The sequence below is a fragment of the Cryptococcus depauperatus genome, chromosome 6 (assembly GCF_001720195.1).
Source record: "Cryptococcus depauperatus CBS 7841 chromosome 6, complete sequence".
NCBI lineage: Eukaryota > Fungi > Basidiomycota > Tremellomycetes > Tremellales > Cryptococcaceae > Cryptococcus > Cryptococcus depauperatus.
The window spans coordinates 995,225-1,021,431 of NC_089473.1; the positions used below are offsets into that span (position 1 = coordinate 995,225).

Consider the following 26,207-nt stretch of genomic DNA (forward strand, 5'->3'; position numbering starts at 1 on the left):
TATCATTCAATAGCTGCAAATCCACTTTCAAGATCCGCTGCCAAATCATTGAAGTCTTCAATGCCAACAGAGAACCGAATCAAACTTGAGGTTATGCCTAGTTTCTTCAAGGTTTCCTCTGGTAAAGACTAGGATCCAATCAGTGCTGTCTTACAAACATTGTTTTGTACGTACTGCATGAGTCATTCCAGCTGGAACCTCAATGAGAGATTCTACGCCTCCAAGACTTTCTGCCAAAGTAATGACTTTGAGGGACAAACAGAATCTTTCAGCCTTTTCCAAAGTCCCATCTTTAAGAGTAAAGGTGACTACCCCACCAAACGGAATCCCTAGAGTTCGCACATATGCAAGTGAATTTTTAGTGGAAGGTGCTCTTTCAGAGTTTTCCGCAGACCACGGGAAATTCCATCCTAAAAACTCTAGCTCACGCTTCAAGTTTGTAGACAAAAGCGGAAAGATTTGCGAAAATCCACGATCTTCTTTGAAACCTGGGTAGTAGACATCCTTAACCCCAGGATGGGTATACAGGTATTCTGTAATCCTCAATGCATTGATGCCGTGTTGAATCATCCTTGTGCCCAATGTTTTGAGACTTCGAATCATGAGATGGCAGTCATATGGAGACGGACAAGCCCCAAGAGAGTTTTGCAAGAATCTAAATGCTTTGACAATGTTGGGTCGCTGTGCAACAGTGTGAGGTGCCACTGTCACCGAGCCAAGAATGATGTCTGAATGTCCTGACGAATACTTGGACAATGATGAGTAGGCCAAATCAGCGAGAGGCTGGTCCCCGGCTGCCGATGGGATGAGCGGTGTAAAATTGAACGAAGATAAAAAGGTAGTATCAACGAGAATTAAAGGCCTGCTTTTGTATGGCAGTTCTCTGACGATGGAAGATATCAGAGGCAGCGGATGGACTTGGAGGGTTGGATTGGTCGGCAGCTCTAGCCAGATCAGCTATAACAATGCTAATCAGTTACACTCTCTTTCTCCATGTGTATTTACCCTTGTGTCTGGCCGAATGGCTGATTTGATGCCTTCTTCGCCCGCCTGGAGCATGTCAAGATACGTCACCTCAAGCCCAGTCGGTCGAGCTGCTCTGGAAAAGTATCTAGCAGTTCCACCATACTAATGTCGTTTGGTATTAGTAACAACATTAAGGAACCAGATAGGCTTCCTACCAGTTCATTTACAGCCAATATATGTCCCCCTCCTCCGTTACCAGTTACCCCTCCTGCACCTCCTTCTTCTTGCGTGAGTGTGGCCCAATGGCTGACTGCCGCAGTAGCTGCAGAACCAGAAGAGAACACAAAAGACGCTCCACTGCTCTGCTGCAGAGCATTCTCAGACGGCTCGCCTGCTTGAACTGTTTCGAGCGAGGTAAGGAGCTCTTCCAAGGCTGCACGTGTAGGGTTGCCACCGCGTGAGTAATCAAATCCCTAAAATGCCAGTCTCGTTAGTCGAGAACGCATCCACCAGACAAAAGTATAAGTAATCACCCGAGTCTTGTTGATACCATCCTGCTTGAAGGTCGTCGCAACGCTGAGATTGGGAACAACGGCTCCTGTAGTAGCATCCGGCTCAGAGCCAATATGGATAGCCCTTGTAGCAAAGTGGTGGTGAGCGTTTGTCATCGTGCCGGGTGATTCTTCCAGTCGTATGCTTATTTCCTGCTTTTTATATATGTTTGTCGCTGTATGCTGCGAAAAAAAAAATGGCGACAAATCGTAGATGACTATGGCGCCATCGGGTAAATGTTGTTGAAGATAGTGCCGCCACTATCGGGATTACGAATTAGTAACCAGGACGCAGAGGTTGAGGGATATATATTAGTCAACAAAACAATTATTTATGAATTATACTTCTTCCTCAGTTATCTTTGAGCATAATAACTCACAAATGTTTATGCAGGTTGTTGCGTCATCATTTTCAACTCGCCCGATTAATGAATCCCGAAATTAGTCCATTCACTTTGATATGACACGGAAAGATAAGATTAGATGAGAATAATTTGGATAAATATTTTGATGTCAATTATGAACGTTGTGCATACCAAACGATAGAAAGAATTTATATGCCCGAGAAGATAAAAGAAAACAAAGCCAAAAGCTATATACACTCTACAGAAAAAGTCCCACTGTTGGCACAAACAACGACGAAAACTGTATTTGCTTCTTGCAACGTTCAACGGTCTTACACGTAGTCGTCACCTCCTTCTTGGTGAATCTCTTGCTCTACGCGAATACGAATCTCTGTAGGTATACTGTCCTCTTTTGTTGGGACAGCAATGGGCGAAGTGAAGTTCTCGAGCTTATGGACAAGTGTTAGGTTTACTCTTGCAACTATACGCTTTTACTCACGACAGAAGGAATACCCCGACTTGACTCTCTCTTTGATTCCCAGTCAACTTCGTCCTTTGTGAACGGGTCCTCGGAACTATACATCCTGTGATTGTTCAAGTTGTAAGGCATATCGTTCATTCCCTTTGGGTGAACGATATCGTCATCCCATTGGCCACCTTCCCGCAACAAAGACATGAGAGCAACTCCACTGGCAAGTTGAGCATGATCAGGACTGTGGACTGCGCCGCCGGCTACCATGACACCAACTCGCTGGCTACCCTCGGGAGACCAATTGCGTGGTAGGTATAGTAAGATGGAGATGATAAGGATGAAGAAGTAGGAACCAAACACCACTTGTGATACGAGGTCTTTACGACATTAGCACTGTCTGTACGTTGTTTCTCGTTCAACTCACCACTCGCAAGCCTAGGCGCTGTCAGCAAAATTGAACTAATATCGCAACGATATTGAGAACTTACGGAGTATTGGCGATGCGCTGCTTTGTCAAGCCATCGATACCCAGGACAATCATTCCCACTGAAAAAAGAAATCGGAAGAAGGTTCGGACCTTGTTGGCCTCTGTGAAGTGGTGGTCTTAGCAACACGCAAAATCATATCGGTTCGACAATCGACTTGCCATGGTAGAAATGGAGACGAGATCTTACTTCTGGTCCTGCTCCCGATGCTTTCTACATTGCCCAAAATGATGAGTTTTTGTTGTATTGGAAGCTAATGTTGAATACTTACGACAGTAGCAAGGAAAGCAGGGAATCTCCAAATGACTACAGAAGCAAATGTCATGACGCTGCCATGGAATGTCAACAATCTATACGACATCTAAAGGGGTACACTTACACAAGTTCTACAAGGCCATCCACGGTCAAGACGACAGACAATTGGTGGGTCAGATCGAGTGTACCCTTGTGAATCCATCCGATACAGCATTGGAGGGTGGTGGATATAATGCTAATGACAATCCATGCGTAAAAGAAGGAAGATGTGAGCCATGAGCGGGCAGATTTTGGTTGTCGCACTGCTCGCATCAAGTGATACCAATAAAGACCTTCTTCGGCATTGAGAGATGTTTGGAGGCTAAAGGCGACTAAAGAAAGAGTCAGCTACAAGCGAATTGACCTTTTTTGCTTGGTAAGAGTCTCACAATTGAAGACAATCATGAAAGGAATGTTGAGGTTGATGTACTTTTGGGTATAAAGCTGTGGCGGGTATGGCATAGCTCCTATATTCGGTATATATATCCATTTGAGCTTATATTTAATCCCTACTTGACGGTCAGTAATACGACTCCAATTTGTGAAGATCCACTTACAGCACCACCCAGCTGCCCAAGTGAACAGCGATGCGGTGGACAAGAGTAGCATCCACTGCAACACTCGTGAATACCATCCAACCAACACTTCTACCAGGATCTCGACCTACGGTGAGAAGAACCCGGAACCACTCTTTTCTCTTTGGGAGAAGACATTTGCATTTATCAAACTTGTAGGCGTGGTGCACAGAGAAGGTGAGTGCCTATTGACGAAACCCTGTCAGTCTTTACGAAAATGACTGAAGCACCACTCACTGTTGCACTCAAGATCGCAACCAGCGTCATGTTGCTATCATTTGCGGTAGCCATTTTGAGCTTTCTGTACGCGTTGACAAATATATGAAATAGCTTGGATGTTTATGAACGAATCGACTTCCTATCCACAAGCTATATATATCCGCCGTTATCAGCCTACGGCTGCCATCCCTTGACCCTTTAAAGATAGTCCTTGGATGATTGAAGGACGGCGGACTGCAACAAAGCATGCCCTCAGGAAGCACATGCATCATCTGTCCCTCTGCCAGTCTATCCTTCTCTTGCTTTACTGAAGAGTATGAAACCGTACATACCACCTGTGTATATAGACAAACAAAGCTGCTGGTTCTGATGTAAAAGGAAATCATTTGCCACACACACCATATGTGGTAGGTATAGATATAGACGAGTTGTGTGTGCACAAATACAAGACTTGTGAGCGACAACTCTCCCTTGGTCATGACGAATATAAATGATAAATGGCGCTTAAAGCAGGAATGATAACAGGATTTCATTTCTTTCGGCAAATTCAACCATATGTTGAGATGTGTACCTGTGCCTGTTGATTGATTGACAAGGCCTGTTGGTTCCCACGGACGAAAAGCCGGGCGGCGTTCGCCGATGGCAGGGTAGAGTATGGAGGTATATGCATACGGAAATGCTTGTGATTTCCGTCCGTGTATGTCAGCGACTTGATGGTACTTATAAGAGCTTCATGAAAGCTATTTCAAAAGTGTAGCTGATATTGGCGAATACACTACTTTGCCTTGTCGAAGAGTTCTACCAAGTTGGTAACACTTGTTCAGCATATTTATGCATAAATTCATGAGCAGTGAGGCTACCTTGCACAATGGTGACTAAACTGTCTATACAACCGATACATAGCATCTTTCCCGTGCCTATACATCGTCATCTGGCCTTGACCAAAAAAAATCAAAAAGTTATACAAGCAAGTGAGAGCATTGGAAACTTTGTAAACAACGCACAAGAACACTGGATACTATAATTTTTGCCGGGCAATGGTCGCTTCGCCTGTCGTACCCTCCTCTTGTGCCACGTCCACCACATCATCCTCTTGTTTACTTGAGGCAGTTTTTTCAATACTGGCGGAAGCCAGACTGACTCGTGGAGAGTGACGGAGGTTGGCAGGGTTGGTCTTTCGGAGAGGCCGAAGCAGACGCCTTCGAGCCACCTGGCCTACAGTCAGTGGGGATGTTCATGACTTGAGAGAAAAACTAACCATCACTGGGACAGACGATTTTTGGACAAGGTAGTGGGATGTGGAGCCAAGAAGAATACTGAATATTGTTAGCGCAAAGCAACCAGATCCATCAAGCATGTTTTACCCTTGCAGTTTACCAAGACCTCGGGATCCAACAATAGCCATGGTAGGTTCAAGAAAGTCAATGAGATCTGAGAACAGTCAACTTGTGTATTGAAAAGGAAAAGACGACATACCCAACAACATATGTCGAGCATTCTTTGCATGAACGAATTGGCATGTCACTGTGATTTGCAAACGTGTTCTTTGAAGCAGGCCAGTCACTTGCTTGACTAACAAGAGGGAGGTTGTTTGGCGCTACATGATGCATTAAAAAAATCCCTTTCCATCAACGTACCTCTTTCTGAACACGCATTTTTTGTGTCTTGTCTGCATTTGACCATGATTTGGGATCGACTGAATGTCAGTCAAGTCTCGCCCGTACTCAACTCACTCTTGCTCTCATCTTCCTTGACGGAGATGACAAACAACTCATCACCGTCTCTCGCCACAGTTCCAACCGCCCATTCTATAGCGTATCTGCTTTCCTCACTGAGATCACTCAATACGACATATCTCCTCATCCTCTTTTCATTCTCCTCCAATGCTCCATCGGGATCGCCTTGAGTGAGGGTAATGGTGCATCGGTCTCGTGCAAAGACAGGTCGCGAAGTGATCAATTCCAAGCCAGGCTTCGTTTTTTTGGCGCGAGTCGTGTTGCTTGAAAAAGCAAATAGGGATTGAGGAGGCACAACCACATTCGGTCCTTCGCCTAGCGGGTCTTGTTCCACCTCCTCGCCAAAATAATCAAGGTGACTACGATTGTCTGAATCGTCCCTGTGTTCGCCCATTTCATCAGCGGCTAACGCTCTTTCCAAACCAGGTGTATTTCGTTCGTAAAACAAAGCGTTGGCCTCCGTATTCTCCTCGGTTTCCCTGTCAAACACGATCTTGCCGTCCTCATCTAATATACCTTCATCGTCATCAGGCAACACAATACCAGCACTTTCGTCTTCCGTTTCTGCATCTGCCTCAACTTCAATCTCGCCATCTTCAGACCCGCTGTCATCCTCGTAAGCTGAAACTTGAGGTCTGTATATTCTTTGCCCCCCAGCACTCTCTGGCTCGCTTATCGCGTAGTTGTCCTTGCTCAACGCCTGGACTTCAGGCGACTTTTCCCTCGCCCGAGCCTGGTCACGTGCACGTCGGGCTCTAAAAAACGGTGATGGTGCTCGGCGTTTGAGACTTTGCTCTACTCTCCCAACCGGTTTTGAGGATTGCAGGAATGAAGCCCTAGATGGAGTGCTCGCCGGGGTCTTTTCAGGAGTCTTGACTGTAGTGGTGTCAACGCCTCCGTTGCTCGCCGTTGCCGTACGGCGACCTAGCCCAGCCAACGCATTGCCAGTGCTTCCAAATTTCCGTACATCCGCCGGGCCGGTAGGAGTACTCGGTCGGCCGCGATCGATAGCACCGAGAATGAGATTCGAAGCCTGGTCATCATACGCCGCATTGTCACGTGAAGGGGCAGATGTAAGGGGATACGAATTCGGTGGCGAAGGAGATGGGACAGTCTCGGTCAGCTTATGTTCCTTCTTGGTCAGAGACACTGATTTTGCCCGCTTAAATCTTGATCGCCCCCTCTCCTTATCCACCAAGTCAGTGTCAGCAGCCTCACCATCCAAATTCTTGCCATCATCAACGGTATCCACTAAAGACTGTTTTTTGAACTTTCCAGACAGCGAAGATATAGACCCCTTGCTCCACAGCTTCATGGAACCCGATGATGGAGAATTCTTTTGGTTTGGCGGCGCTTTCGACCCCGCATGATCGTTGGCTGTCTCTGACTTGGTGAATGAGATTTTCCTGCGCGATCCCAGCGATGGCCGGCTCGACGACGACAGAATCGGAGAAGTCGCCCCTTCCGAAGGCGTCGGTAGAGACGGCGGAGATGCCTCTCCAGACACTTGAGGAAAGCTTACCTACCCACTGTCAGCGCCTCTACCCATTTCCGCCACGACCTACCTCGTCTTTGCCCGCTGCACCGCTGAGGGCTTTCAGACGAGACACGGAATTTGAGATTTTCACAGGCAACGAGAATGAACGATGGAGCGGCGCCATGGTGTCGCAGCGAGATGGATGTCAAACGTCAAAAGTCAATTCCGATTCCTTCTACATTTTTATTCTCCCCATGCGTCTGGTCCAGATCTATCCGTCGCCAAAGGACTCTCTTTATCGCCCAAAAAACGTTTGACGGCCGCCTGCTGCCAGAAACGACAGCGGGAATTTTCTCCCGGAAGCGGCCCTCCGTCTTTCTGTTTATTTCATTCTACATTTAGAAAATGGACTTACCATAATCCGCTGCTTTAGCTATATCATTGTCGGTCTTCTATATCCCGTCAGTCCATCACCGGCGAGTTCCGCTGCTGCACCAAATTCACAAAGAGCGCATAATGGGCCGTCTTTTCGGATATCCCAAGAGCCTTGAGCTGGGCCATCATCTCCATCTGTGACTGGGTAGACATGCTGAAAGTGGTCTCAGTTTAGATAGGTGGTTATGTATAGGTCTATTTCTAAATCATTCAATGTCAATTCTATTCTTACTCTTTATAGCGCTTTTCCGCTTTTTTTTATTGGTATAAGGCTATTGACTGGTCCGACAAATGGATTACGTAAGATCAAGAGTAACGTATAATTATTGGGGAATTGGATTTTTTTTTGTAATGCATTAGTAAAACTCACGGTGTTTATATTTGAGCGTAGGTTATGAGACCAGCCTGATAGGGGTGATTGCTTGGCTGTGAATAGTTGAGGCTTGCATTGGGTGAGTCTGGATGGTGACGTTTACCATTTTGCTAGAGATTGGCGTATGGAGACAGTGAATATTAAGGTAGAGTGTCTAGTTTGACTCTTGGATGGTTTGGATGTAGAGATGCAGAAGAGAAAGATGAAGGAAATGAAATAGAAATGTTGAGTCAACATGTAGTAGATCTTCAAAGGCATAAAAGGGTGCGGTATTAAAAGTGATGGTTGATTAGACTAGAAAAAGTGCATTTCTGGGGTAATTAGTGTTTACTAATGGCTACTCGCACTAATCCTAAATGGTTACGAATGGAAATTTATCAGGCTTGCTTTTCTCATCAAGGTGATTCCTAGATACTGTGCTTATTCGCAGCCTGCTTTAGGTTGATTATGATGGAAGAAAGAATCGTTTGTGTACCGGGATGGACTTGGAGTAGTTTATTGAGTAAAGGTAATGGCTATCGATTGTTTAGAAATGATGTTAAAAGGCTTGGCAATAGCGATACCCATCTTGTAGAGTATGAATCCAGCTCATACATCATTTAGAGCAGCCATTGCGTTAGTAAGACGTCAGTGTATGAATACTTGGTTCTCCAACCGACGGCGGATAAAGGTCCATGGTAAAAAGTCCAATCTCGATGAAGAGCATTAGAAAAGCTGCTTCACCATGCACCGTGTCAGTAGACTTTGGAAAAGTCGTTGATAGCCAAGCTCATTGATGCACGGCTGCCATCTTTCTACATAAACTGGCTCACGATGAGTGGTTGCATGCAAGCATACACGACAACACCTAGTGTCCTTCAACAACATCGTATTTCTTTCCTCGGATACCCCAGGTTCCCCAGTTGGTCTTGACACCGACTCTGACATCCCATTCTGCAATCTCCCACTTTAGACTTCCAAATGGGTTTACACCTGGAGTCAATACCAGCTCAAACTCATCCGTCACGCCCTCGATGGGTTCTATGGGTCCTGTAGGAAGAGCTACATAATCTGGAAACTCTCTCACCGGCGAGCCAGGCGAGTTGGCGCTCGGAGGGTTGGTTCCAAACAGCGCTGAGACATCCCGCTGGAGATCTAGAGGTGAAAACGCAGTGAAGAAGAATGGGCACTTGGTCTCGAGGATTTGTTGAAGTGGACGACGCCATGTCGTTTGGGCTTGGACAAGGGTTTCAGGCGGGGCATATGGCACATCGCTCTCTATTTCGGCAGGTGAGTAGGCATCAGCCTCGGTTCTTGCATTGGCTTTCTTGCCATCCTCTTCTTGTTCAAACAGCACCTGGCCCTTTCCGCCTTTGGTGATTTTCTCTAATAAAGGCTGGTGAGGGAAACCAAACCCAGGAGAGAAGGCGAAAAAGACATCCGTGTAGGGGTCAAAAGGTCCAAATTGGTCGTGTATTTGTTCATAGGGAGCTTGCAATGATATGAGAGAGAGCTGCGGACTATGATTGTAGATGTAGCTGGGCACTCCCCATCCGTTGTCTTGGGAAAATGCGTATTCCTTCTTCAATCGATCGGTAGGATTGATAAGTGGTAAACCAACTTCGGGACCGATAAAGTAGATTTCAAAGTCCACACGAGGAAAGAGATGAGTAAGTTGAGCCCAGAGATGAGGAGGAAGAGTAGATTCGGCTCGTGCGCCTAAGAGGAAGAGACGGAAAGGTGTTTGAGGTTTGTCGGAAGCGGTTTCCACAGTCGCACCAGGGGGAAGATGGAGGATAGAATGAAGGGCTATTGGCGGGTTAGAACATAATATAACCAAGATGAAACAGAAGGTTTACCTGCCATGCTTCTCCTCCCCTGCCGAGTGACACGGCCATTGCCAGATGTAAAAGGACCATTCTGGTGAAGTACGCCAGCAATAGTCATAGGGTATGTGAGAATCTTGGATACATGTCGCACAGAGCGGTCAGAATCAATGGACAGGAAGCCTCTCGTAAAAAACAAAGTATCCCATGAGGCAAAATTGACAGCAGACTCGTAAGGCTGTTCTTCTACCGTAACGCTCATATCAGTCTTAATCCACCATCGCAAGATTCAATAGCGTTACCTGGCATATTCTCAAACTCAGTCATCCTCCTACCGCTTCTCAAATCGTGTTCATCCTCGTTGACTTCTTTAAGCCTACCGCAGTACTCGTTATGTTCTTCCTTGCCCTCCTCCCATCTTTCCTGGTTTTTGTGAGTAGGCCAACCACAGCCTGGACAGTCGAATGCTGGCCTCACTCGCTCGTGGTGCTTCTCAAATGATGTAGGACAGAGTGACACCGACTTTATCCGGTCTGCCTTCTCACGTAATGCCGAGAAGGGAGAATGTGATAACGGGTGAAAGAGGTTGTCTTGAGCAAGAAGCGGAGGTTGAGGGCTGGCAGGAGGTGCTGATTTACTTTTAAAGATGGAAAAAAAGGGCCGTTTATGAGTGAACTGACTCGTATAAATACGAGATGGTGATCGGGCAATGGCTGGAGTAGCAAGCTGCCTCAAAACCATCATGACTGGTTGGCAAGGAAATAACAAAAAAAGAATAGATAGTAAATAAGAAAAAGTTGAGATTGTTATAAAATAAATGGAAATATTCCTGAACTATTATAATACCTCCACTTTTTATCTTTTGCTTTTCTCAATAATAGAAATGAAATTTGCTTTCGTTTTTGAACTAATGGACTATGGTAACCCTTGTACAACTTCCAAAAGAAGTATGTAGTCCTTAACAGCTCGATTTATTGCTATTTTCTGACAAACTGCAGCTCATCCAATATATACATCTCCTCTCACTCAACCCGTTATTCCCTCTGACAAGCTCAGTTATCTACAACTCCCTTCATCGTACACACTCGTCATATATCGCACAGTATCTTTTAAGTGTGTACTCTGACTGTGGGCCAACTGAACTCTTAGTGAGGTCCTTGAGGCATCCAGTCTGCGATTTGCAAGCAGCAAAAGCAATAAAGCGCATATGGAATGAGCAAAGGGAAGCACCCACTTTAGCCTTTAGCAGTGTTGATGAGTGTAAAGAACCTTGCAAGGTATCAGACTCGCATCCAGTGGATCCTCAACATGTTATGGGTCCACTGCTTTGCTGCGAGCTGCCTCGTCGTCTATTCCGCAAGCCTGCTCCTCCATCCACGCCTATCCACTCTCTTGTCAGATATCTCTTTGATACATATGCTCCTTCAGCCAATTCCCACAAGGGATATCCGTTATGCCGTGCTGTACTACAATCAAACCACACTCTTGCCAAATACCTTCTACAGCACGGCGCGGATCCTAGATTAAAAGATCACATGGCCTTGGAAATCGCCATTTCAATGAAAGATCTTGTCATGGTTAAAATATTAATTGAGAGAGATCCTTTTGAAACCAAAATGGTTTGCGTTCAACCTTGTGACGAAAATTTATCAAGATCGGCGAAACGAATCAAGCTTGGAGATAGAATTGTGGTGAACACCAGAATGGTTGAAGCGGCTATGAAGAAGGGGGCGAATGATATCGTCAACTACTTAGTATATGATAAAAGTTTGTCTGATTTTTATATTTAAAACAGTCGCTAACCACTGTGCAGAGGTCATTCCACCTTTGAAGTCCATTATGAACCTAGGTGAAACCGAATCTACAAAATCCATGCCCCTGAACAAGCCATCCAGCAAAACCAAAAGGCGAAGACAGGTTGGTTTCAGGTGAATCCTCACATGTTTATGTCCATCTAATGACAACTTGTATAATTTTATCCTGTTGTACCACCAAAATTCGTTGCTAATGCATCTAATCATGACAAATGCCTCACCTATATGCTATCTTATTATAAATGCTGTTTGATATATTCGGTACAATAATTAACACTGCTCCTACTCTTCATTCTCTTCTTCCTCTTCAATAATTCCTGGAGCTGTAGATCTTCCAGGCAAAGCTCTTCTGTTCCAGCCATTCTGATTTTCCATCTGTGATGCAAATCCTTGTGGCAATTGGCTTTTTTTCTCCATCCTATCTTCCTCTAAACTACCTCGACGATTCCTCTCTCGTCTTCGTCCGGATGTCAGAGTAGGAGCAGTAATCTTTGTGCTTGGGAACGTCGCAGCCGCTCGAATGCCATCCATCCAAACCGCAGGACTTCCGGTCGTCGTAATTACTGATTTCTTTATATTAGTTTCTTGGCCCAAACCACAAGCAAATTCATCCTCTTCTGAAATCCACTCATCATCCTCTTCTTGATTTCTGCCCTTTGATTGGAACACATCACGCAGAGGCTTTTTTGGCGGAGCACTATCTGAAGTCAAGGCCAATGGAGACCGTGTCCGGTGTATCTGTTGCGCCAACGATCTGTGGGTACCATTCCTATTCTTCTGTCTCTTTCCCGATCGAAATGGAGCGTCATCTCTTCCGCTTTCATGTTCGCTGTCCTTTTTTCCTTCAACTGATGAAGCTCGGCTTGAAGCATTTGATCTGACACTTGAAGCGACGGAAGAAGAACGGATGTTTTGAGGTTCGGAAATGACCTTGATGTGACGGACTCGAGATGAATCATTACCACCTGCTGGGCGTCGGCGATAATTATTGAGAGGAGAGCTGGGTGGAATATTTCTAAAACGTGTGGATGTTTCGGATTGCAAGGAAGGCGATCGAATAGATAAGGATGATCGTCGGCTACCACCTCGGTGCAGCGAATGTGCAGACCCAGGTCGAGAAGGTGGATGATCTACAAATTCCTTGTCAGAAGTTGGTGTTTGACTACCATGACTTCGTTGACTTGACCCTCTTCCTAAATCATTGAGAATGGACGGATGATCTGCTAAGTGCATACTTCCCATAGAAGATCGTCTTGAAGTAATGCTGCTCGAGCGACGAGAATATATAGGTCGACCATCGAAAGATGTTCGCTTGGACCCGGGCGTGGCGCTTACACGTTTGAATTGTGTTGGCCTACTGTTTGCTCCTCGACTCAAGACAACAGCTGGTGGCGGAGATTTGACATCCATCGCCAACGGCGACCTTGCAGCAATTTCTCTCTTTCTTCGCCGCCGATCTTCATAGAACAGATGGCGGAAAGCTGACCAGATACTATCCCGCCTACTTCCTTTACTCTTCCCGCCTTCTAAAACAATAGGTTTGCTGCTTTCAATATCTATTGCTGACCCTCCAGGCGTTCCGTGAGGGGTAACAGTGTCCAAGATTGATGAGCTAGGAGTAACCGTTCGAGATCTCGATACGGGCGACTCTCGGGCGGTGATATTCAAGAAGCTTTCATTTTCACTCTTAGACAAGTTTTTTGACATTGGAATAGGTTTTTTGAGCTTAGTGGGAGATCCGCCGTGCTGTCCTTCTTTCCCGTCGGAAATATCCGTCTCGATGTTACTCTTTTCTTCGATTTTTTTACTACTCACGAAAACAGAAGTTGCCCTCTGCAGTATTGTGATAGATGGGGATCGTGATTTCAATTTCTCCCTCTGCGGCGACGACTCAACTGAAGCGCCTTTTAAACGCTCCATTCTTGGCGGCGTATTAGGAAGAGACACTGATGGCAGGTTAGAGCTGTTCGTAGGTATTTTGTTATATGTTAACAGTTCTATGCTTTTGTAATTTTGTATTGGGGTCGTGGAAATCAGAGGATTTGTCCCGGTTCGTCTCCAATCGTCCTTGATTGCAAAATGTTCAGGCGCCAGATCATTGTGGTTGGGAGTAGCAAGTACTGGGTATCCACTTTTAATGAAATTGTGTCCTTGTGTTGTAATGAATTTTGGTGTTTCTATTTCTATCTGCCCTTTGTCCGTCTCAGCTTCTTGGACTTTATGTCTCTCCTCTCTTGCATATACTGTAGCTTTTTCTTTCCTTTTCGCTGCATCCTTTTCCCTTGTGATAATAACATCATCTGTTTCTCCACGCTCTGCTTGCTTTGTCTTAAGAATCCACCACATGGCCGCGCTTGAATCGCAAGCGTCTGTCTCAACGCTATGCTTTAGCTGACCAATATCCATGCCCGTGTTATTTAGTTGATTGAGAAGATGTTTCTCAGAGGGAGTAGAAAAGGGCGGAGGACACTCTTCATTGAGCTTTGCAAGATAATCTTCGGGCAAATAAGTGATGCACTGGTTTGAAAGCCCGTGATGAGAATGGTGAGAGAGTCGCCTTTCGAGTGAAAGGGTGGAAGAAACGGAACGACGTTTGGTTCGAGAGGGCGTTCTCGAATGCTGAGCAACAGGGAGGTGAAGGTGATCATCAATAAATGGTAAGCTCGTATGCTCGTCGGTTTTTTCCTCCTCCTCTTCCTCTTCTACTTGATCTGTCAACCTCATCTTTGAAGCAATTTTGCGTTTTAATGAAGATTCGGTCATAGACCGCGGAGAGGAAGAGGAGAGACGAGGGCGAATGGTTGACTGACTATGATTAGAATGCAGCAATTCTAATTCCTTCTCCATAGTACACAATCCGGCACTATTTGGTTTTGTTGTAGGCGGAGAGTTTCCCTCAGTAGTAGTTGGAGGTGTTGTGGTGCCGCTTCCTTCCTTGCTCCTTTCGCTATCGCCACTTGCTGACGCCTCAGAATTTTCAGAGTCTTCGTGCGGAGTCTCAGGGGGGTTAAGTGAGAGCGGCGATGTAACAGCATTATGATGCGCCGAATGACGGGAGCTGTGATGACGAATGGCAATTTCCGCGAAAAAGTCATCTGCAGGCGGGTTAACTGGATTAGGTGAAGGTGGTATCGAATGACTATCGCCGTTTGGATGACATCTATCGACAATGGTCAACTTGAACCAGGGATGTGTGAGGATGTTTTCTATGCTCAGGCGTTGGGCAGGATCATGCATCAGCATTCCGCGAATGAGATCTTTAGCCTCTACAAGTATAGTCAGATACAATACATCCCACACAGCGTACCTTCGCTCAGCCAATCTGGCTCCTGGTATTTTCCCTTTTGAATCAATTCCTTCATGACTCGTTCATCATCGTCGTCAAAAGGCAGACCACCACACAAAAGGATGTAAAGTATGATGCCAAGTGACCAAATGTCAGTCTCGACACCGAGATATTTGCGACAAGAAAGCATTTCAGGACTTGCGTAACCTGCAAAAGGTCAGCTCATGACAACAAAGAAACGGCCGATATACCAGTCGTCCCGCAATATGTATCCATTCTGTAATCTGGTCAGCTATACGGTCTAGCTCATACGCCCGAAACTTACAGCCTCCCCCTTTGCCATTCTCTCACAAACCCTAGATCACCCAATTTTATCTTCAACTCACCATCCAAAAGGACGTTTTCCAGTTTCAGATCACGATGCACCACGCCTTGCCTGTGCATCCAGCCAACTGCTACTGCCAATTCTCCAAAGAGTCTTCTAGCTTCGCCTTCCAACATCCTCCCTCTTTCCACAAGATAGTCAAACAATTCTCCCCCGCTGCATAGTTCTGTGACAAGCCATATGTGTAGCTCTGTAGCGATAATCTCATACAAATGAACGATATGTGGATGGTGTAGACGTCGATGATGATGTATTTCCCGTGTCAGTTGCGGAGTGAACGATTTTGGTATTTTCTTAATAGCGGTACGAGTCCCCGTCAGTCGATGAGTGGCCAGGTGAACAGAACCATATGCGCCTGCTTCATATGAGCAAAGGTTGCAAAAGGATACAGCAGACACACCTTCACCGATGACTCTACCCAGTGTATAGCCACCCACAACCTTTACCTTGTCACTCTCAAGCTCTTTAGCCAGCTCTTGATAAGCATTTGTAAGCTGCTAAGCTCATTAGCATCTCAGCGAGGCTTCTCGCAGACACAGCCATACCTGAGCCTGTTTGTGGTTGGCCTGGTTTTGATTATATATACCGTTTTGCTCTCCTCCACGGCCGGGAGCGACCATGGTCATGTGGCGGTATAGACGGTATGCAGCTTGACAGATAAGAACGTTTCTTTGATAGTGCAGGTAAAGGCGGATACTGCTGATTTCCTGCGAGCGGCTGTATATTCAATTAGACAAGTTGAGATGAACAAAAACAAGATAAAGCAAAAACAAAACAAACGAAAACAAAATAAACAAAAACAAGGGAATATAAATGTTGCAACAGACTGGCAATAACAAATTGATCTTACTTTTTATTGTAATAAGGACTTGTATGTGATATAATGCTTTATTTACATTAATAATTATAATTGCTATTACCATTGCTGCCATGCATTAGCCTTCAACCATTTATTTTATTATTGGCTTTCACATTGTATTATGTGCTTGGGTCTGGTAAAATAGTAAATAAATTATTATCAAAGAATGAGTAATGGATAGGCGCAGAGAACATTGTGAAATAGGCATGAGCATCACAGACATGCCTAACTGAATAGCTTGTAACTCGGCCCTAAAGAATGTTTATTGCTATTCTTATACTCTGTCTTATATATATGTATATAGAACCAGGTCAAATCCTTGACAACTATAGATACAAATAAATGACATTAATCTTTATTTCAACATGACTCAATCATCTTTTCGTCCCAGTAAGTCTTTTTTCTTCCTGCAATGTAGAACCCTCTTCATACTTTCACAGTTTCTCTCCATGAACGCTTTAGTTTAATGAGGCGAAATGCTGGCCAGCCACCAACCCTTGTTGTCGCTGCTTCCTATCCGTCGAAATTAGCTCCTACCAGGATTTTTCTGCAGCAACGTATAGGAGAGCTTCAGAGCCATTTTCCCATGCTATGCTCAAAGATTGAAGGACGCAAGACGACGACTCCGCGACAGTTGTTACGAGAAAGGCCGTGGAATGCTACTCAGGTGCTCAGAGAGGGGACTTTTCATGATTTCCAGGATAGTATTCATGAGCTGGAGAGAGTGTTGTACCAGGACGGACAGAGAATGACTGGCGAGGATTTTGAAGATTGCCCGCTCTGGCAAGTCACCATTTACAAGAATCCATCAAAAGACAGAGTTTACATCTCTCTTGCTGCAGACCACGTCATTATCGACGGTCGGGGCCTGCAGCTCTTGTTTGATGCTCTACTCGCGGAGAATATCTCCGACTTGCCCTATGAGAGACTAGAAGATGTTCCTCGTACGGAAGATACTATCAATATCAAACCATCACTCGCCTTTGCTTTGCCCTTGATATGGCAGCATCTCATTCTCCCGTTCTTTCCCAAATTCTTGCAAAGCTATCTGTCGCCCATCTCGCCGTGGCCATCCACGCTTGTATCAAAATCTCCCATTGAATGTCCCCCGGCCTTCTCCCTTTGCTCTGTTCCCATTAATCAAGTTTCTGCTCTCAAGCACATTGCCATACAACATGATGTGCCCACTTTTCATCCCGTCATCAAGTCGATATACAGTCTTGCTATCTGGTCCAAGTATAGATATACCCTTTCTCCTTTTCGACTCACAGCCAGCACTCCCCGTTCTGAAAGAGATCCCAAGCTTGGACATGCGTATTGCACATCCAACTATACGAGCTCGCACAAGCTTGACATTTCGTTCACACCTGCTGAGGACTTTTGGACAGTTTCCAAAAAAGTTTCAGACTTTCTTGTAGACCCCGCAAACATCTCCTACGCCCAGATGAGAATGGGAATCCTCTCCTATGTTCCTGATGGCGAATTATCTCATGTTGATCCACTCCGCCCAACCAAATGGGAAGATTTTTTCCTCAATCAAGCTGTTTCGGACAAGCCGTTTGATGAGGCTCTCAACTTTTCAAACCTGGGATACACCAAACTGCCACAAGGCGTGCAGGACATGGGATGGACACAGTGGGCTTCGGGGATTTGCCAGGCACCACTTTGTACGACTATAATCGGACACGAACGAGGTTTGAGATTGGGCACGGTTTGGCGAGATGGAGCTGCCGTAACGGAAAAAGAAGTGAAAGATATTGAAAAGCTTTTCAAGAACATTGTTGGAAAGTTAATTCAAGGCAAGACAACAATTGAAGACTTGTTGTCGTAGAAGGAATGCATAAACAATGCAAACGTCTACACCCAGACATGCGGGTATCGGTTGAAGCCGATGTCTGAGCAGCGAGTAAGGATTGAAATTTCATCAATCGGTCAATATTTCATCACATGTCTTTGCAATGTTTCCAAATAACTTTAGTCCCAAGAACTTCACTTTGAAAGACAATGAAAAAGATCAGGAGTCATCTAGGCTGCGTAAGCATACTGGTAGGTTAGCCATTCTGGTCAATTTTTAGTAGTACACTAATACTTTGCCAAGTTTCCCTTTATAAACGCTACTGTCTTGTAGGCACAACATAGGCTTTCCATAGATACTCATTCTTAGGTGTTCTTTAAAGGCCGATATGCTAACCTGAGAATTCTTACAAAAAAACGTATAATTGAACAGCAAGATCATTTCCCTCTCTTATACGCTCGCATCAAGGTCCACAAGGCGTCCAAGCCGCTTCAAGCACCTCGAAAAAAACGTAGGTACTATCGGAAATCCTTCATGAATAGTACTATTAGCCTCTGGAAGATGGCTCCATTGAACTACAACATGTGATGTTTATCGACGGAAGGCGAGCGTCCATCGAAGGTTTTAGGACTTGCTCACTTTGTCAAGTGACGATATACTTGAACCCAACGAAGACTAGGCGCTATATATGTCTCGCAGCCGACCACATCATCATTGATGGTAAAGATTTAACATTTTTCTTTGAAGCTCTATTCGCCAAAGACATATTAGATCTTCCGCATGATACATTCAAGGACATACTTCTACTTGAAGATATAGTAGACATGAAACCAACTCGCAAGTATACTATTCCCACGGCCTGGAACCATATCGCCGTACCTTTCTTCCCGCAATGTCTACAAAGACACGTCTCAAAGTCAAAGCCATCTTCGTGATCAAGTCTTCCTCGTATCTCTCCACTCTAATGTTCAGCAGCAAACTTTCTACTCTTAAATCCAATAGAAACAGTTTCGGCTCTCAATCATGTCGCTAAGAAACACTGTGGTTTGACTCTTTATCCAATCGTCAAATCTATATATGCTCTTTATATTTAGTCAAAGTTTCATCATATCCTTACCCCATTTCATCTCACGACCAGCACCCTGCACTCTAAAAGGGTGTTAGCCTTGATCATCCCTACTGCATGTCTAACTATGTCAGTGCATACAAATTCGATATAACTTTTCAGCTCTACTGCCAATTTTGGACTGTCGCTACTCACGTTTAGAAACAATTGACAACATCTGCAGGTATCGCACAAGCACGTATATATATGGATATACTTGCACGGATTTCTGACGGTGAACCGAAATCGTCCCATCCTGCTCCCCACAGACCGACAAAATGGGAAGACCATTTCCTCAAAGAGGCGAATTCCAGGAGACCACATAGGAAAGCAATGAACACATCGAATGTTGGGCTGGTCAAACTATCAGAAGAGGCAAGGGATATGGCGTAGACACTGGCTGTCACCGTAATTGGCCGAGCTGCGTTTTGTACTACAGTCATGGGACATGAAAAGGGTCTCAGACTAGGAATCATCTGGGTAGATGAGGCGGCCATGATAGAAGAAGACGTCGACTATGTTGAGCATCAATTCATGATAACTGTGAGAAGATTGATTGGTGGAAAAATCAAGGCCAAAGAGCTGATTGTCCAGGACCAACCGGACATTTGGGTCGTAAAGGGTATTGTATACAACTGATTACCTTTGTGATACACACAGTACAAGAGACATATCTTTATTAGAATTAACCATGGCCCATGCATTGGTTATATGATTCTATCTGTCTCGACGTCCCCTATTGGCTTTAGTATTGGCTGCTTTTCTTTCAGCCTCCTTCAATCGCAATCTCCTGCCTTCCTGTCCAGCGATACTTAGTGTACCAACGATGAGTTCGGCTGTGCGCATGCTCTATGGTAATTGTCAGCTGTCATCTCTACTTGAGGATGATTTAGACTGACCTCCATATTGGCTGGAATAGGATATGTCACAAGACGAGGATCAATGTCAGTATCAATGATGCCGACGGTCGGGATATGAAGGGATGTACATTCTCGGATGGCTGGAGTATTTTCAGAAGGGTTGAGGAAAATGACAAGATCAGGTTTGTAAGATTTGTCGAGTAATGGTTTTATACCAAAACTACCAGCAACATGAACTCAGGCAGCTCTATCAACGTCTGCAACACTCACTAGGCCTCCGCATTAGTCAAAACACCAGGCATCCATCGTCCCACAGCAAACCCATTATCTTCCAACCTTGCCTTGGCCTTTTTGATCATTTTCTGATGACCCGGCCTTGTACCAACAATCAAGACTACGCCATCTGCCTTGACCACATCCCTCACAAGTGCTGCTGTTCGACGAAGTATAGGAAGAGTCTGGTCCAGGTCAATAATGGCAAGACCGGCTCGTTTCCCATAGATATAAGGGGTGTAGGCATGACAGGTAATGTTGGCAGCATGGCCTAGCGCTGCGCCAGATGCTACAAGTGTAGACAGAGTCGCCTGGTGGGGGCTTGAGGTTGATTGTCCTTTTGGTGGTGGGTTGTTGTTTTCTGGGATAAAGAGTGAAAGGGTAGACCCTATTTCAAAAAAGTGTCAATCACTCGTCTTACTCTGCCCTCGATGAAACTTACGCTGCTGCTCCTTGCGTCGACGCCACTCTGTTGCTTGAGCCAAATTTCTCTTCCATGCTTCTTCCTGTGATTCGCCTGGTGTCATTGAGCCTTTGATAATCCTCGATCCTTCCACGGCCGACTGGGTAGCAGCTGCCGACAAGGACAATGTTCTGATAGCCATTGACTTGTCTGGTAAAGTTGCTCTGACCGCTCTCATGGTTGGTATCGTTGCGCTCATTTCTATTCTACAAAGAAAGAAGCTTTTTGTTTATCTATTCCATTTTAGAAGTATACAAAATAGCCAGGAAAATATCAAAAAGTTGTCGAGTTGCGCGCCTATTGTTCTCTGTGCTATTCGCGCCTAAGTCCGAATGATAATTAATATGGCTTTTAATATTTACATTCTATACTTTTGATACTACATCTATACGTCCAACACTACATTTATACTTTTTGATAACATAAACAGGTAAGCTGCCTCTCATATCATCCTTAGTGGCCCTATGAAGACACATCTGGTAATCCGTCACTACCCACCCAACCTCTTGAAGGTTAAGCTTTCCCATTGTTATCTATTTCTCTGAAAGTGAGCTATTGGATAGGCTTGGGTGTGGAAGGGGAAATAAAGGCGAGACTGAGGGCCCTCCTGATCTACAGCAATATGATACTCTGCTAACAAAGATACCCAAGTACAATGCTCAAATCTTTGCCCAGTTTTCCATTGTCAAGACAACTCGGCAAGTAACCTGTAGCGCATCGAAAGCCGTCAACTGGCCAGCGCTCTGTTTTGTACGTGTTAGTCTTGATTAGTGCCAGCCACGACTCAAAGATCAACGGCAACTAGCTGCTGGCCCGTTGCACAATGTGTATGGCATGAACCTTTATATCATTCATTATTGGCAACTTTCACTGAACAATGCATTTGTTTTGACTTTGAGCTGAAATGGATATTACGTAAGTAGACAATATTGAAAGTACTACATTTAATCTTACCATAAATCTCTTTTTATTTTTTATTTATCTTCCACTTTTCTTCTTTTCCTTCAACTCGCGCCATGTCTACCCCGCCGCCAGTGCCAAAGAGAGATCATGCGCATTAGTCATCAGCATCAACTATGTCAGACCCTGCTATTCAAACACGGAAAGACAAGATCAAGGCAAAAGGCGCCTTTTGGGGCAAGATTGAAGTAGATAAGGGCGTCAAATTTTCTGACAATATTGGCGGTACAGTCAACGCTATTTTAACAAGAAAGCTTGGGCAGAGACATTCTCGCCCGTCACTAGCGATTCTCTTAACAGAATGGACAAATGTGCAAGGATTCTGAGAGCCTTTATTGGTAAAGGTGATATTCGGCTTGTGTGATATGGATACCTCATACGTCTCCTCAGTGGACGGAGTTGTTACAGAAGGAAAGATGGAAGGAAGTGATGGACGTAAGAAAAAGAAAAAGGTTATTCGGAAAATTCCCCCTGCTGTCATCGATAGAGCCAAGGGGTTTGTCATATTTACTTCTATGCGGTCAGGTATCGCGCCTTTGGTGGGGCGAGAGATGCAAGTTTGGTAGTCACCAAGCTCTCAGATGGTTGTATGTTGGTTGAAGCTGACGGTTTATGTTTACTAATTTGTCTTTCAGCTTGGTCTGCTCCAACATCTATATCTCCTAATATTCTTTCAGCTGTGGTAAATGTGATTCTCTGTTTTTAGTGTTCCTCGCTTATCAGAGTTTGACAGCCTCTTTTGGGTGCAGACGTATACGATTGCGCTTTGGTTATCCGTGATCAAAAAGCTCTTGAATCCTTCGAGACTCGCAAGATTACTATCGGTGCTGAATTGGGTGTCGCGGCGAGACAGTACGGTGGAGGTGCAGCAGTTGAAGCCGGGCTGGACAAAGCTCCTGTTTGGTTATATGAGACGTCGTGGAGTGTATGCTGGGATAAACATTGCCGGATAGGTTTTTATAGAAAGATTTGAAGAAAACGATGCTATGTATCACTGGCCAAGAGCCGAGGCTAGTGATATCGTAAGTTTGATCTTTATACAAAAATACCTTAGCTGATAATTGATAGCTGTCTGGGAAAGTTAAGGCTCCTATTGAAGCTGTCAACTTTCAATAGACGCTCAAGGACGCGGAGAGTGGTAAAGCCCAAAGTGAGAAAGGCGACACCCTCGATATCATTGTACCTGAAGGCGCTACCGAGTTTGAACGTCACAATGAGGAAGTCCTCAAACTTCCATCGACACCTGATATGATCAACGGCCGCGAACAAGGATCTGACCTCGAGACCAAAGTGGTTCGTCATTCATCTTGACCTGGACCACATAACCCTCCGTTTGGTTCATTCCCGGGGCAGCCACCACTTCTTCTATTACCGCAGCATCCATCACACAAAGGGTCTCCTCATCCTTCACTATCTCTGCACACTGTGCACTTGCCTGTTCCTCGACGTGCAGTCCCTCTACTATTGCCTTCACGTCGCCCTCCGCGATCTTCGCTCAAAATGATCTATCGTCTACCTCACGCTGCTCGGATATGCTAGTAGATGGTGTCGTCGTTTCCTATACCGGAAGAGCAACCACCTGTATGTGCTGCGCAATATGTGGAAGCTGTTGATTCATTCCTAGTAGAAAAAGGCCCGCTTCTCTACATGGTGGTGCTGTGGAGACTAACGGAGAGCCTACGGGTGAAGGGGAGAAGAGAGAGTGGGAGCAGCTTTGTTTAAACAAGCAGAAAATGGTCAGGAGACTTTACTATCTGGACAAAAGATTGCGGCTGAGACAGAAGTTGAGCTGGCACAGAAGCTAAATAATCTGGATGTTGATGGTAAAAGAGAAATACCAAGATGATGGCGGATGATGGGGTGATGAGTTTTGTGAGATAAATATGAACTTTATAGAACATCAATGTCACAGTGTTTGAGGGGTGATGTTAGATGGTACAAAATGCATACAACAGTTATTCATGTATGTAGCGATGACCAGCATCACCATTGTTAGCCAGTCGAGTGAGCGGAGGCAGTCTTTTCTGGCTCAGCATTGAGCTCAGCCTGTACGACCTGACCCCCGTCTTCTTCTTCAATAGCCCTTAAGAAAGACACTCTTTGCCCTCTCGAGAAATACTGAGCCGGTTGCGCTTTGCGCGCCACTGCTTCAGTTATCAAACAATACCTCACAGACTGTGTGACTGTCAGATTAACTTCGGAATGAAAGGGTTTTTGCTTACAGATGCGGGCACTTCAAACATGGAATCCAACAAGACCTCTTCAAGCACCCCTCGTAACCCTCTCGCCCCTCCGCCCCTTTGTAGCCCTTCCCTCGCAACCTCTTGGATTGCCTTGTTAGTAAATCTCAATTCACTTCCATATTTCTCAAACATCGACATATACTGCTTGATTAGAGCGTTTTTGGGCTCCATCAAAATGCGCACCAAATCATCAATAGAGAGAGGATTAAGAGTGGAGATAATAGGTAGACGACCGACAAACTCAGGAATAAGCCCATATGTTGCCAAATCGGTAGTGGAAAGGTCTTTGAGAGGATTAACAGAGCTGTCTTGATTAAATTCCGATGTTGTAGGCTCGAACAGGGGCGCTCCAAATCCAATAGACTAAATTGATAAGCTAATGCGAAACAAGAAATTGAACTTACTCCTTTACCCAGCCTTCTGTTAACTATGGTCTCCAAGCCAACAAAAGCGCCTGATAAAACAAAGAGGATATTAGAAGTATCCACTAAAAACGTATCTCCTTTGCTTCCTTACATAATTGGTTCAGGTCAGCTCCAAAAACTTCCCAACTATCATAGATAAATAACCAACCAGGATTACCCCCTCCATTAAAACCAGGCAGCCCTTCTCTGACGCCTTTTTTGCTTCCAAGTCCTCTACTCATTGGGTTGTTCGGATCCCAGCCAGGGGGGTCACTAAATGCCGCCTCATTCTCTGCTCTGGGAATATTTGGGCCTCCACTGTTATCTGATCCTCCTCGCCCGCCAGTATTTGACGATCCAGGAGGGCCAAGTGTAGATGATGCTGTAGTTGGAGGCTTTGCGGAGAGTGTGAGAGTGGTACCTTCCAGAAGACGAAGAAGAGCTTGCTGAACACCTTCACCGCCAACATCACGACCACTTCCCCATGATCCTGCCTCGCCCCCTCCCCTTCTGGCAAGTTTATCAACCTCATCAATGTGAATGATTCCAATTCTGTATTGATTATCAGGATCTCGGCGGCATCAAGACTTAATAGAATACGTACTCTGTACGATCAACATCAAAATTAGATGCTTGCAATAAGCGTAGTACACAGGTTTCAACGTCTTCTCCCACATCTTCACAACTGTTAGCTACTTGCATGGTAACTGCAGCTTTACTACTTACATCCAGCTTGGGTATATGTGGTAGCGTCGCATGAACTATATAAACAGCATGACTACCCAGTACATAGCGAAAAAAAAAGTAAACCTACGTGAATGGCACATCTAATATTCCGGCCAATGTCTTCGCCATCAAAGTTTTCCCAGTACCAGTAGGCCCGCTGCAGCAACATCTTTCAGCAAATCTACCTATGAATTTTTTCAATGCTTACACCATTAAAACGTTGCTCTTTTCAATCAGAACATCCTCTTTGGCCTGAACATTGAAAGTTCCATTCACCGGAAAATCCTTTACTCTTTCCTTGACGTCAACATTGCTGCTAGAAGTTTGTGTTCTTCCCTTTAAAAAGTTATGAGAAGAGACGGCAGACACCTCATTACTTGCCGATGCTCCAGACTCAAAAGAAGCATCTGCCTTGCGAGATTTGCCAGTTTTACTCAGTAAAGAAGGCAGAGCTGGAGGACGCGAGTCGAAATATCCGTATCTAGCTGCCAGATTCACATACGTCAGCTTATAGCAGAATGACACGACATGGAAGACACACCCCAATGGCCCTCTCGGGAACGTAATGTCAAGAGGTCATGCGTCAAAGTCGGATCCGCGCCACCAGCTCCTGTGGCTATAGTGACATCTTCCGTACGGTTGCGTGATGACTCTGTCCCAATAGAATCCCAATCAGATCTTGTGTATTCCTTTGTTCCACAAGCCTTAGTATTTGATGAACGATCTCCAGATGTGCTTATCAGATGCCGAGATGGAGAGTTTCGAGGTGAAGGCGAGTAAGGAGATGCGGGTTTCAAAGCTGCTGGAGATGACTGAGTTCGCTGTACAGACGCCAGCTCTGGCTCTATTGATGGCGATATACGATGTCCTGTTCTTTGGTAATGATTAAACACGCTACAAATAAACAGTCAGATATTCGCTTTAGACAATGGAAATCACACACGCTACAGATAGTATCCGCTTCGCTCTATCCTGCCCGATAATGTATTGCGATAAATACGAGTATAGCTGTATATATTGCCTGTGTTTAGCTGTCAAACTTGGTTATATCTCAACTCACATCTTTCGGACAGCGAATAGTGTTATTTTGGATGGTAGCCATGGACGATGCTAGCCTGTAACATTCTAACCGCTGTACTCTGAGCAACTTTGAAGATGTCCTAATAATGTAAAACATATGACAATTACAAAAATAAATAGTCAAAATTGGGAAATGAATGTAATAGTCGGAAAGTGGAGGTCGAATTCATCTCAGGCACCCGTAATATAAATATCAACTCTTTCCTATTCTTTATCTTTATT

General features: G+C 45.0%; 10 protein-coding genes across 10 annotated transcripts; 3 read left to right on the plus strand and 7 right to left on the minus strand.

Moving 5' to 3' along the window:
- Window positions 1–2: 2 nt before the first annotated feature.
- Window positions 3–1,634, minus strand: L203_105106 (uncharacterized protein; the record flags this gene model as incomplete). The annotated part of the gene is made up of 5 exons (XM_066214479.1): window positions 3–128; window positions 175–957; window positions 1,006–1,128; window positions 1,182–1,439; window positions 1,500–1,634. 5 exons carry the CDS (start codon window positions 1,632–1,634, stop codon window positions 3–5), a joined length of 1,425 nt encoding a protein of 474 aa, XP_066070576.1.
- A 559-nt stretch (window positions 1,635–2,193) lies between these two features.
- On the minus strand, window positions 2,194–3,978 carry L203_105107 (uncharacterized protein; the record flags this gene model as incomplete). Its single annotated transcript, XM_066214480.1, has 11 exons — window positions 2,194–2,310; window positions 2,361–2,710; window positions 2,758–2,768; window positions 2,822–2,921; window positions 2,980–3,031; window positions 3,090–3,147; window positions 3,198–3,444; window positions 3,502–3,621; window positions 3,670–3,724; window positions 3,780–3,872; window positions 3,925–3,978. 11 exons carry the CDS (start codon window positions 3,976–3,978, stop codon window positions 2,194–2,196), a joined length of 1,257 nt encoding a protein of 418 aa, XP_066070577.1.
- Window positions 3,979–4,924: 946 nt separating this feature from the next.
- On the minus strand, window positions 4,925–7,707 carry L203_105108 (uncharacterized protein; the record flags this gene model as incomplete). The annotated part of the gene is made up of 8 exons (XM_066214481.1): window positions 4,925–5,116; window positions 5,165–5,222; window positions 5,271–5,337; window positions 5,383–5,503; window positions 5,944–7,164; window positions 7,208–7,236; window positions 7,535–7,571; window positions 7,624–7,707. 8 exons carry the CDS (start codon window positions 7,705–7,707, stop codon window positions 4,925–4,927), a joined length of 1,809 nt encoding a protein of 602 aa, XP_066070578.1.
- A 1,067-nt stretch (window positions 7,708–8,774) lies between these two features.
- Window positions 8,775–10,476, minus strand: L203_105109 (uncharacterized protein; the record flags this gene model as incomplete). Its single annotated transcript, XM_066214482.1, has 3 exons — window positions 8,775–9,715; window positions 9,766–9,978; window positions 10,035–10,476. 3 exons carry the CDS (start codon window positions 10,474–10,476, stop codon window positions 8,775–8,777), a joined length of 1,596 nt encoding a protein of 531 aa, XP_066070579.1.
- A 166-nt stretch (window positions 10,477–10,642) lies between these two features.
- On the plus strand, window positions 10,643–11,664 carry L203_105110 (uncharacterized protein; the record flags this gene model as incomplete). Its single annotated transcript, XM_066214483.1, has 4 exons — window positions 10,643–10,679; window positions 10,731–10,845; window positions 10,895–11,499; window positions 11,546–11,664. 4 exons carry the CDS (start codon window positions 10,643–10,645, stop codon window positions 11,662–11,664), a joined length of 876 nt encoding a protein of 291 aa, XP_066070580.1.
- Window positions 11,665–11,828: 164 nt separating this feature from the next.
- On the minus strand, window positions 11,829–15,843 carry L203_105111 (uncharacterized protein; the record flags this gene model as incomplete). The annotated part of the gene is made up of 6 exons (XM_066214484.1): window positions 11,829–14,812; window positions 14,854–15,039; window positions 15,084–15,109; window positions 15,158–15,572; window positions 15,618–15,711; window positions 15,763–15,843. 6 exons carry the CDS (start codon window positions 15,841–15,843, stop codon window positions 11,829–11,831), a joined length of 3,786 nt encoding a protein of 1,261 aa, XP_066070581.1.
- Window positions 15,844–16,441: 598 nt separating this feature from the next.
- L203_105112 (uncharacterized protein) lies at window positions 16,442–17,907 on the plus strand (the record flags this gene model as incomplete). The annotated part of the gene is made up of 2 exons (XM_066214485.1): window positions 16,442–16,466; window positions 16,517–17,907. The coding sequence occupies 2 exons, from the start codon at window positions 16,442–16,444 to the stop codon at window positions 17,905–17,907; spliced, it is 1,416 nt and encodes a 471-aa protein (XP_066070582.1).
- Window positions 17,908–19,693: 1,786 nt separating this feature from the next.
- On the minus strand, window positions 19,694–20,714 carry L203_105113 (uncharacterized protein; the record flags this gene model as incomplete). Its single annotated transcript, XM_066214486.1, has 4 exons — window positions 19,694–19,825; window positions 19,876–20,056; window positions 20,107–20,497; window positions 20,552–20,714. 4 exons carry the CDS (start codon window positions 20,712–20,714, stop codon window positions 19,694–19,696), a joined length of 867 nt encoding a protein of 288 aa, XP_066070583.1.
- A 322-nt stretch (window positions 20,715–21,036) lies between these two features.
- On the plus strand, window positions 21,037–23,337 carry L203_105114 (uncharacterized protein; the record flags this gene model as incomplete). The annotated part of the gene is made up of 13 exons (XM_066214487.1): window positions 21,037–21,051; window positions 21,286–21,322; window positions 21,378–21,399; window positions 21,764–21,876; window positions 21,923–22,028; window positions 22,091–22,119; window positions 22,168–22,214; window positions 22,266–22,430; window positions 22,486–22,554; window positions 22,601–22,612; window positions 22,658–22,825; window positions 23,103–23,113; window positions 23,160–23,337. The coding sequence occupies 13 exons, from the start codon at window positions 21,037–21,039 to the stop codon at window positions 23,335–23,337; spliced, it is 972 nt and encodes a 323-aa protein (XP_066070584.1).
- Window positions 23,338–23,524: 187 nt separating this feature from the next.
- On the minus strand, window positions 23,525–26,007 carry L203_105115 (ATP-dependent Clp protease, ATP-binding subunit ClpX; the record flags this gene model as incomplete). Its single annotated transcript, XM_066214488.1, has 12 exons — window positions 23,525–23,707; window positions 23,755–24,138; window positions 24,180–24,286; window positions 24,349–24,731; window positions 24,784–24,856; window positions 24,906–24,940; window positions 24,994–25,062; window positions 25,114–25,241; window positions 25,287–25,390; window positions 25,447–25,799; window positions 25,849–25,913; window positions 25,966–26,007. 12 exons carry the CDS (start codon window positions 26,005–26,007, stop codon window positions 23,525–23,527), a joined length of 1,926 nt encoding a protein of 641 aa, XP_066070585.1.
- Window positions 26,008–26,207: the final 200 nt, after the last annotated feature.